Raw genomic sequence first — 11,657 nt, forward strand, 5'->3', positions numbered from 1 at the left:
GTAGCCAAAGAATTATCGCCAATATCTTACCGAGTATGGACGAGTAGGCAATTAATTATTTGGAATGGTGTTATAAGGATAGGGATTAGGTTGATCGCCATCAAGAAATAAGGTTTTGGATCCTCCATATGGTTGGTTGATTCATTCATTCATTCATTCATTCATTCATTCCTCAACAACAACAAGTTTCCATATGATTGCATGTGGATGTGAAAATTGATACTTGGATTACAAATAAGGAATGGTTTGTAGAGAACACAACCAAGTCTTATTTCATTGGAATTGAGATTTTGACATGAAATGATACATGTTATAAATTTATCTCTAAAGATTACACACTTTGGATATATTTTTTATTTTGATTCAAACCATCACTTGAAACTATTTTGATATGTTTATTTGGCTCCTCATGTAAAAATGACAAGCCTATTTAGTTTCCTATTTTAAAAATATTTTTAACTCAAGTTAATTGTTAAACAAATGTGATGTATGGTGGATCTAATTATATGATGGATGTTGAAAATTATATGAAATATGTAGGAACAAATACACTATTTCTAAGCTTTCAAAGGATAAAAAAATTGTTATATATCATTATGCCTTTTATATTTATGAAAAACCATATATATATATATGATATGATATGATATGATATGATATGATATATACCATATCTTTATGTGCCCATTAAGATGTACTTCATGAACATTCATCAACCAAGTCCAAGTTTATTTTAGAATAACTAAATCAGAGTAAAATGCTAAATTTATGTAATCATAGTCAGTTTAAAGATAAATTAATGTAAAAACTTTAATTTACATTAATATTTTTTTAAAAAATATATTATAATACTAAAATATTTAATAATGATTCAGATATCTTATATTTGTATATATTTAGTTAATAAAGACAAATTAATCTTATTAGGATCACAAATGCCTAAAGACAGTGGTACATATATGATCTTGATATTTGGAGGGATATATAAGTATATAATAATTTATAATGAGGATATATATATATATATATATATATATATATATATATATATATATATATATTATTTTAATATTCTTTTATGCACCATATGGCCATCCAAAAGATGGTGATCAGCCAATAACTACAAGTAGATGTTAATCTTTCATTATCACTGGATTAATATATGCTAAGACTCCTCCTTTACTAAGTCTACTTGATCTTTGTTTTTTCTTTTTATTTACCTTGTGGCCCTCTCACTTTGTAGTTTCTACCACCCCACCCCTAGCGTTGACCACCACCAATGGTTGACCTTATTACTTTCTCATCTAGATTTTGCACCTCAAGATGACATATTGACCATGTCCATTGTCTTTTGGGTGTTTGAACACTATCCAATGTATCACACATTGACCAATTGACCAATTGCTCTTCCTTTTCCCACCACACAAAATCTTTATGAGTTCCTTTCTTTTTCTTAAAACATTTTAATCATTTATTGGAAAAGCACAAGTCAAGGAGATAGATTTAGTGTTATCATACATCATATATGAATTCTTTTTGTTTACAGTGAAAATTATATGATGATGACTTAAAGAAAGTAAATAAATATAACATTAATTTTCAAAAAAAAATCTTAACTATATCATTAAGGATTCCTCTCAACATATTATGACAAGTCAAAATTCAAGTTCAAAAAAAATATATATATATATATATATATATATATTTTAGTGCCAAAAAATAATTAAAATGGATTGAGAAAAAAATATATAGGGACAAAAAATTCTACATGTTAGTCAATGATTAAAGTGATATTATATTCGCCTAAATCATTACAGAAACAACTAATTATACACTTTAAATTAATCCAACTTTTTGTTTTCTGATCAGCCAATTTTCTTCCACAAATCAAAAAGTGTTTTTTTTCGAAAATATTAATAAAAAAGAGAGTAAAAAATGTAAGCCCACCCAAAGCCCGCATAACTTTGATATGCGACGCTCATCATTGCAAGAACTACCCGCATAGTTCCTCAATGCGACGCCATTATTACACTAACCCCCTAAATGACTAAAACACCCTTACGTCCCTTCTGCTGGTTTGTGCCTTGTGGTTTGCTAATCCCACTGCGGTCGGTCGGTAGTTTTATGGATTGCTTAGTCATTTTAGGTAATTTGATAATTGTCGTTTATAGTTCATTTTATTTATTTATTGTGTGGGGACCTATCGCTTCGCTTCCTCCGGTGCTTTCCACCACCCTCGCTTTCATCTTCCTCTTCTGCGCTCCTCCAAATCCCTCGCCTTTGTCTTCCGATTGAAGCAACTCCCCTCCTCCGCCTTCCTCCGAGATCGTCTCCTGCTGCAAGGTCCGCCCTTCGAAATCGTTCCTTGATGTGCCCCCGCCTCGATGGTGCGCGATCCCCTCCTCCCTCTCTGTTTCGGGTTCTCTCTTGGGCTGTCATCGTGTCGATGCATTGTGTTATTTGGGGCCGGTTTTGATCGGTTCCTCGATGACTTGAAGCCTCTTCCTTGCCTTTTATTATTCTTTTCCCTTGGTTTTAAAGATCGAATTTTTCCTTCCTTTGATAAAGATGTTATACTGGCTCTCGAAACGAATCTTCCTCGATTGCATTTTTTTGGTCGCAGTTGATCTTGGCTTTGTAATCCGAAGGTTGCTTCTTTTCGTTTGATCGGTAAGTCACGTGAGAAAGAAGTCTTCCTTTTTCCCCCTTTCCGTGTTGCTGTCGAGTGAGTTGCAACGTCTTGCAGCTTATTCTTCTTTTTAGCTTTTGCTGTTGGAGTGAATTCCTTCTTCGTTTTCGCAATTGAGTTGGTTACGTTGGATTCGATGGACTCGTCGCTCATGCTAAAATCTTGATGTGGTATCGTTGGTACGGCAAAAGGGGATCGGTCTTGGTCCACCAAATTGAAATAGATTGCACCGTTTTTTATTATCATCGACAGTTTTAAAGCATGCAAGTGAAAAAGATTATATGAGAGAAATTAATAGTGTCTTAACCTTTTCTTCTTCTTCTTCTTGCTTGACGATGACTCCTTTTTTTTCCTGTTAGAAGCAAATTTCTGTTCTTGTTTGGGGAGTTGAGTAGGTTGTGTTGGATTTGATGGACTGATCTATCGTGCTAAAGAGTTGTTGTATCGTTGGAGCGGTTAAAGGGGATCGTTCTTGATCCATTAAATCAAAATAGATTGGACCCTTTTGTTGATTGAGAACGTTATGTACGGTTTCTTAAGCGCATATTTAATGCACAAGATATGTGAATGAGATTACTCGTGTGATTGATGTTTTCCTTTTTTGTATCCCTTATATCTGTCTATATCACACATTGATATGCTGGGTTTGGTAGCTGACTCTATTTCAAATTAATGGATCATAATTTTTTTAGCTTGTACTTTCTATTTTGAATTTATGCTTGTGATTTGGTCACACTGCAGGTCAATTATCCCAGTTCGGACCAACTGGGAAATACTTCCAGATAAATGGACCAAATCTGCTGTAGTTTCAGGGTATCTATTTGGTTGGGCACTTTTTTGGTTGTAGTGTTGGGGGAGGTGTTGCATACTGGTCTTGTTCGATGCAGATGATAATAGTTGATTACATCTTGTGGAGGCTGCCATAAGCATGTCAATCATGTTTTGGGTGATGCATTATCACTCATGTCATGACAGCAGTTTTTTTTACAGCTATGTAAGTACATATGCAATCGGCAATGCCTACCTACAAGTTGGTGGAATTCACTGCGAAGCTGGTACAGAGCCTCATATTTTAAGTTCTTTGGGAGTTAAGTGATAAGGTCTTTCTTGTTTGCTGGGAAAGCTTCATTATGGAAAAGTAAGTAAATCACCACTGCATTTTCTTAATCTAATTTTCATGTCAGGCTGGGGCTTATATTGTCATTTGCTGTCGATCTCTTTTAGGTATAGACTGATAAAGGAGATTGGAGATGGAACCTGTGGAAATGTTTATAAAGCACTCAATAGAGAAAATAGTGAGATAGTAAGTGCTGAACTTTCCATCAGATGAAGGCACCTTCTGAGCAACACTCAGCTTACCAGTTATCTTTTATTTTCAGTTGTTTTTTTCCCAATATTACATGGTATATACGAATCTGCTGTTGGAAATGGGAAATCAACGAAAATGAAACTATTCTATTATTACTGACCGAGAGTCCATTCTTATGAATCTATAACAAAAAAAAAATCGCTACATCTGATGAACTTGTTGTCGGATAGACCAAACTGAGGAATGTGTTTGGCATGTGTTTTAAAACATGATGAATGGATTGGCATGCAGAACTAAGGATCTAGAGAATTCTTTTGTCTGGGTCATCCAGAACCTCAAACAAATAAAAAGCCTTGGCTAAAGCACAAAAACTGTTAAAGGAATGTTTCATCAAGTACACCACTGGCAGCACCCACTTCTGCTGTTTAGTCAGCTGGGCAGACATAGAGAGAGCCGCTACTTGATTGATCTCTCTCTGGTCCTCCATGTCACCATGTCACTGATTCCTTCTGGGGGAATACCTTCACCCCTTATTTACTGGTTGACTCATGATAGACCTGAAAGTAAACTTGGAAATTTGTCTTGATTGCTAGAATGGGTTAGCATCTTGTTTTGTTTTACAATCAGTGTTTTTGAATTAATTTGGAATCATTTTTGTCAGTAACATTTTCAAAATTTTAGATAACTGATATTTCTTTGGTCACTGAATCTGAGAACTTTATGTCAGGTTGCCATCAAGAAAATGAAGAGAAAGTTCTACTTCTGGGAGGAATGCATGAATCTACGTGAAGCTAAGGTGTATCTCATGTTATTTTTTGGAACCTCGCGATACTGCTTTTGTGGCTTATTCTGAACTAATCATGTGGTTTGTGAAATTTAAAGAAATTATTATGTTTTGGCAGTCTCTTCGTAAGTTGAATCATCCCAACATTGTCAATTTGAAGGAGATCATTAGAGAAAATCATGAGCTTTTCTTTATTTTTGAACATATGGTGAGTGGTCTACCTTTCATCTTGAAGTAAGAAGAATTATATGTTTATTTCAGTAACAGGAAGGATAATACCATGATGCTGATTTAGGAAGATGAAAGAAATTGGTTTTGTTTGATCTGGGAACTTCTTTAAATTTTTAGAATTTAGGACTCACAGTGTCTTTTTTTTTTTATAACTTATTCACACTGATTTAGAGTGAGAAACAGTTAGCATATTATAATAATCTCAAATTGAAATCTTTAAATATCTGAAAGTGTCTGTTTCTAGTCATGTAGTTTATCTATTCTGTTTTTTGACCTTATAACCTTATACAATTTAGATGTTCTTCATATCTGTAGTCTATCTCCTTCGTATTTGTAGTCTTTTCGAAATTATGCTTCTACTGCACCCTGTTTCCTGGTCAAAGCTCACACTTAATTAATCGGGCCAGATTGGGCCAATGCACCATGGGTCTGGGTTGAAACTGACATTTTTTTAGTTTTTTGTAATGTGTGCAAATACAAGATCTTTTCCTTGTAACAAGATTTGATCAGCCATTACACTCTCCATGAATGTTTTCTTCCAGGAATATGAGGTTATTATGCCAATTGTTATTTGTTCCATCGGACATTATCTGATATGAATACCAAATTTCATCATTTTCAATCTTCTAAATTTCCATTGTCCAAAATCTCATTGCTTTTGAATTAATGTGTCCAGGATCATAACCTATACCAGGTCATGAGAGATCGACGAACTCCTTTTTCTGAGTGGGAGATACGGAGCCTCATGTCACAAGTATTGCAAGGTCTTGCATACATGCATAAGAATGGATACTTTCATCGGGATCTAAAACCTGGTATTTGTTCAGTGTCATTTGGTCAGATTATGTTGTTTGCAATCAAAAGCTTATAAGGTACTCATTGCTCTCAGAGAATCTTTTGGTGACTCGTGATTTAATCAAAATTGCGGATTTTGGATTGGCAAGAGAAGTAATGTCAGAGCCTCCATATACTGAATATGTTTCTACAAGATGGTAAAAAAAAGACATTCAGTTGATATAATAAGTTACATTCCAGCAAATGTAAACTGACATGATGATGAGTTACTGTAGGGTTTATAATTATCTGACTGGTAGTTGATTATTTCTGTCAAGGTATCGGGCCCCTGAGGTGTTATTGAAATCTTCGTCGTACACCCCTGCAATTGGTAGCTAATGATTGTTCCTTGCTGGTTCTTCTCTCATTTGTTTGTTCTTGATTTTTGATTTTTACAATTTGTCATTCTTTGTTGGTTTCATATGTTTTCCATTGATATAAGATCAGTACTTTTCCTGCATACATTTGACATAGTTCATAAGATCTTAAAATATATTTTTCTCATTTAGACATTGTGTTCATAACTTCATATATGTTGGTCCCTGGAACTTGGTTGCCTAGGTCAGTTTGCTTTTACCAATGAACTTGATAGGATTTATAACCCAGGAAAATCATGAAATATCCTTCGCTAGCTTCTACATTTGTAGTGTCCAAGTTTTTTGACCATTTAATATGTTGAAGAGATACGGTAAGCTTGATTCAGTGGACCAGTTTTGGAGTTTCTCAGATAAACAAGGCGTATGAAGTGATCTTTTACTTAATGATTCACTCTTTTGAGTGATCTACATCTCCTTAATAATTTAGCAAAATATTTGTTTCAAAGATCTTTTACCTATTCATTAAGCCACTAAAAAATTGAATTGTACCTAACAGATTGGTACGAGAAAATAAGTTTTAGAACATACGTACGTGAATTCTCAATTGCTGATGTCAACATAAACATGTTAAATGGGCAAATTTATTATTTCAACTGCACTGGTACTTCTATCTCCCTTGTCAAATGAAAAAAATTGTTCTGCAAAGCTTTCTTTTTTATGCCTCCCAGTTTGAGAGAAATCCCTCTGAAATCAAACAAGTATTTGTGGGTATTTTAAAAGATATATGCTACTCTGAACAGCATGATCATTACTTTGGGGCTGCTAAGTATATTAATTTTAACTTTTCAGATCCACCCTCAACTCCATTGCTGGAGTTGAGTTTGCTTCATCTACATGACTATTATAATCAATTGATGATCTTTGGAATTAGATGGAATAGTTTTGTGGGCATTGTCTTAAACCAAACATTGAAGTTCTTTATGCCAAGCATAAAGTATATCAAGGTGAGATTGCCATGCTACATGGGTGCTTCGTATGACACAAATCTACTTGTATCAACAAGGATTGTAACTAGTAATGCATGACCTGCACCCAAGTCTCATAATTTTTTCTTCGTGGCATTATATGTGACTGCTAGTTCACAGCAAGACATCCATCCAAAAGGTGGAAAATGAGTTATAGTTGACTCTTTCGGGGTATCTGATGATGTTGTAACATCCACATGTTTGAACCTTCAATAATTCAGCTGACCTTTGTGACATAATCTGCCCAGGGTACATACAAATATAACAGTACATGTAAACAGCTGATTTACGAAGTTCCAAACTGAATTTCTACATACTAGGAGTCAGTTGTTTGCTCTTGAATGGTCATATTTTGAAGTGAATAAGTTATAGATCAATGTTTTTACAGATATGTGGGCTGTCGGTGCGATACTAGCAGAGCTTTTTATGTTGTCTCCACTTTTCCCTGGTGAAAGGTGAAAATCCAAACCTCTAATTCTCAAGTAAAAGCAAGCATTTTTTAACATTGATAAATTCTCCAAATGTACACATGGATTGACATACAGGATGTTGAAAAAATATGCTTTGTCACTGTTGGTACATGTTGCCACGTATATCTTATTCATCATTTGGTTTCATTGATAGAACTTTTTTTTGTAAAGTGTTGACCTCTAATATCTCTTGGTGCTTTATTTTCTGCATAATTTCTGTCACTTATATAACCCATAGGTGACTATTCTCTTCATTTTTAACTTTCCAACGATGCTTATCTTCCTGTAAACTACACAAAAATCTTTCTTTAAGTTTTGATTTAAGGCCACTACAAAATTTCCTGCTTACGAGTACTCTGAAATTTCTTGTATACGTGGGCTACTCGATGCACACTAGAACCTGTACATATTTCTGTTCCCTGAATGTCCTGTTTAGTTAATTCTCACTATTTTCTGCACAGTGAGATAGATCAGATATACAGAATATGCACTATTCTTGGGACTCCAGATAACTCTGTTTGGCCAGAAGGGATGGTCCTCGAACGATCTGTCTATTTTAACTTCTTTCAGGTGTAAATCTATGTATTTTCCAATATATTTTAGTTCTTCGTTGTGTTCTGTATATGATAACTTTGTTTTCTATCCCATGAAATAGTTTCAGCCTGCCAATCTCTCAGATATTATTCCTAATGCCAGCTTGGAAGCAATTGATTTGATCCTGGTTGGCTCTTCTAATTCTTATTTCCTCTTATTCTTCCATTTTATTTATAAGTTCTGGATCATTCTTTTACAGTAATGGTGTTTTCTATATGTAGCAACTTTGCTCCTGGGACCCACAAAGGCGGCCAACTGCCGAGCAGTCATTACAACACCCTTTCTTCCATGTAATGTCCCAGATACTCGATTGTGCTTTGACTCTAATTGAGACAGCTCTCATCTATGTATGTCCCTTCAGGTTGGCACGTGGGTTCCATGTCCTCTTCAGGATTCTTCTCAACTAAAGAAAAAACAAACTGGTGAGCTGCCAGTGAAAAATGATTTGAAGGTAATAGGATTACACACTGATATCAAACTTATTCACACTTTTGTTTTTTGTAGGAGATAAGCCAAAGCTTGAATTGAATCTATGGGATTTTGGCACAGAATCAGACGATTGCTTTCTTGGTTTAACATTAGCAGTCAAGCCTAGTATTCCTGACAGAGGTGATTTATAATAACCCTTGCCTTTCCTCCGAGGTTTTTTTTCCATAATATCTCAGTAGTGATTCTTTGAATTTTGATTTTCAGACAGGGAGGGTATATTATTGACCACTAATTATAAATCTAGTAGATTCTGTCTAAACTCTCTATGTTGATAGTTAACCAGTTTTATGTTTTTACTATGTAATCCCGACATTATTGGTGTGGAAGAGAAGTTCCCAAAATATATTTTTCATCGCAGTCTTCCTATGATTTTTCTTTCTAGTGACTTAAGGGCTTAGTTCCTAGAAAGTTTGTGGAGATTTTTCATCTCTGCCTTGACTCCTATTGGAATTAATTTGATGTAGCTTGTAATTTTGTTTGTTCATCTCTATTAAGTTATTGTGCTTGTGCCTCAGTTCTAACTACTTTTATCTTTTTAATTTTCTTGCAGAGGTTGGAAACCATGTTTTGCAACAACCAAGTGAGGTAAATAAGCAGCAGCTGCGCTAGACATATACAAGTTCATGCACGCACTCAAACAATCCAAACATGCATGCAAGAACAGATTTGCATGATTACTAAAAGTATCCATATGCTGTCTTCTGATCAACCATCATTTCTGCAATTTTTTCGCGTGCAGGACTTCTTGTTTTACACCAGATATCAGGACCACTCTAGTCAATCAGGTTACTCTCAGTTCTGATTGTGTTATGTGCAGATTACTCTGGCTAATAATTGGTAGTATAAGTCAATGAAATCACGAAGGAGTGGCTTCAAAAGCTCAAATGGGGATCTGTTGTTTTTTTTGGACTTTGTTTTTGTTTAGAGAAAGTGCAACAATCGGTCGTCTATTATATATGGATACTCTCTCTTTGGAGTATTTGCATGCTTGTGTAAACGAGCAAGTATGCTAATATGGGCATCAACTGGAAAGCCTCTTTGTAGCTTCCAGGGCTGCCGAATTTATGCAGGAAGCTGAGGATATGTGGATTTGACTATGTCTGTGTTGAAGTCAAATTTAGGGCCACAAATCTTGTCTTTCATGGCTTCTATGAATTGGACATGGTTGCTCTAATGATAATAAGTGAATGAAAGTTGGATCTTGTTCTTAGCCATATCATTCGTGCCCTATATTATTTTATGGCTTATCTTTTGGTCTCTCTCTCTCTCTCTCTCTCTCTCTCTCTCTCTCTTTGTGCTTTGGTAAACAGCTAATGCTTCACCATTTCTTTCCTATTTTACATTGATCAACAATTCTATTATATAATTTGCAAGTTTCCATTTGAAGCCACTTTCGTGTCATCTTGATTGCTGGAGTATGAAGGATTTCTGTGTCATCGTTGTGTCCTTTAGCCTGTCTTGGCCAGATTCAACTTTGCATTGCTATAGTCAATCGTTTTCTTCACCTTCTTCAGCTTCATTGTTTGTCATCATATCATGGCCCTTGACTGCTTGCTTTGCAATGTAAAGATCTCATTAATTTTGTTTGCAAATATTTGCTTTAAGGACTTTGAATATTCAAACTCCATCAATGTCAATTGGGGGGTTGATGTTGGTCAATTTCTTTTGAACATCCATATATTTGTTAATTGGTTCATGTTACCTTATGCTTTGTTTACGGTATAATTATTTAAGTTATGCACCTTTTTTAGTCGGTCCTTGCTTATCATGGGCTTTTATGTACTTGCAATTTTACTTGAATGGAATTGGCTACACTTGTTTTGTAAATTTTAGGAGGATGTTCACTTGGTTCTTTTTTCTTGATCTGGTTCAGTCTTTTGGCCCTTGTTATCCTCAGATCATAACATCAATGATGTGAGAAACATATCTTCCTTACCATCACCATACATGCTAAGCAGGTAACGTTCTTGTGATTTCCAAGCACGACATGCTTGAATGTTGGTCTGTATGCTTCATTAATTGGAAAACTGGTTCTTGACTTGCTTGTTCTTAGCCAAGCTTCCTTAATGACGGTTGGCGTTCCAGAATCATCCGCGTTTGCGTTCCCTGCAGTGCAGCCAAACCTACTGGACAACAGCGCATTTGGACCAATGATGTCTCTTTCTTCGCCCATCCAGCATGGTCGCTTGTTCGAGTAACCACCTTTTGGACTTTTACTTTTTCTCTTTCTTCATTTTTTTTTTACAATTATACAAAAGATTGGCATTTGAGACGGTCAAATAAGCGGATGAGTAGATGTGGAAACTGTTGATGTAGTTTGCTATTTTTGTAGAGAATGATCTACAGAATAAGAGACCCTTCTGTACATATCAGTGAAATATAATGGAACTGTGACAATCTGATGAATGATAAGAAGAAGATTCATGTTGGACCTTAGATGTGTACTCTTTTCAGTTCTGTGGTTTCTTCAGATGCTTTTGAGCACATTTCTACTGGTTTATGTAACACTTAAATTGCCAAAGTAGTTTCATCAATGGTGATTGGGCCTGGCACATCCTGTGAATTCTACCAATAGATTTGCATGTTGATTGTGCCATTTCACATCCTGTGAATTCTACCAACAGATTTGCTTGTCAGGATTCAACATTTAGTGGCATGCTTCAGCTGTGAGTTGGTCTAACATGAATTTGTGCTTCTATCATATTTTATTTTAAGGTGGCAAAATATTGAGGTCTTCATCCCCGGGTGGATCATCACCCTAAGAAATCATCTTGGTCCATGAGGAACATCAACAGCTAGCTTTCAGCATCAGATTTGTCTTCCGTAGGATTATGGAGGATGTTACCACTGCCAACATCCTGAGAGACCCGTGGATTGAACTTGTAGCCGATGTTAATGGATGGATGTAAGTGAGA

General features: G+C 35.4%; 1 protein-coding gene across 2 annotated transcripts; it reads left to right on the forward strand.

Annotated features, from left to right (window-relative positions):
* Window positions 1-2,206: 2,206 nt before the first annotated feature.
* LOC135585899 (cyclin-dependent kinase F-3-like) lies at window positions 2,207-11,178 on the forward strand. 2 transcript variants are annotated; one of them, XM_065119428.1, is made up of 18 exons: window positions 2,207-2,387; window positions 3,431-3,827; window positions 3,914-3,992; window positions 4,726-4,794; window positions 4,901-4,990; window positions 5,690-5,828; window positions 5,903-6,005; window positions 6,126-6,178; window positions 7,578-7,644; window positions 8,121-8,229; window positions 8,315-8,380; window positions 8,475-8,543; window positions 8,615-8,675; window positions 8,758-8,862; window positions 9,293-9,327; window positions 9,482-9,527; window positions 10,616-10,700; window positions 10,796-11,178. In XM_065119428.1, exons 2-18 carry the CDS (start codon window positions 3,820-3,822, stop codon window positions 10,938-10,940), a joined length of 1,329 nt encoding a protein of 442 aa, XP_064975500.1. In that variant the 5' UTR covers window positions 2,207-2,387; window positions 3,431-3,819; the 3' UTR covers window positions 10,941-11,178. The 2 variants fall into 2 exon arrangements, with proteins under 2 accessions (XP_064975500.1, XP_064975501.1); XM_065119429.1 differs by having other exon boundaries at window positions 10,640-10,700.
* Window positions 11,179-11,657: the final 479 nt, after the last annotated feature.

This window comes from Musa acuminata, chromosome BXJ2-8 (genome assembly GCF_036884655.1).
Source record: "Musa acuminata AAA Group cultivar baxijiao chromosome BXJ2-8, Cavendish_Baxijiao_AAA, whole genome shotgun sequence".
NCBI classification, from domain to species: Eukaryota; Viridiplantae; Streptophyta; class Magnoliopsida; order Zingiberales; family Musaceae; genus Musa; species Musa acuminata.

What these genes read in the sequence shown, in the direction of transcription:
- LOC135585899 (XM_065119428.1), top strand. An exon ending in TCATCGGGATCTAAAACCTG is followed by an intron (nt 5,829 to 5,902) that starts GTATTTGTTCAG and finishes CATTGCTCTCAG; the next exon opens with AGAATCTTTTGGTGACTCGT. An exon ending in GCCTAGTATTCCTGACAGAG is followed by an intron (nt 8,863 to 9,292) that starts GTGATTTATAAT and finishes ATTTTCTTGCAG; the next exon opens with AGGTTGGAAACCATGTTTTG.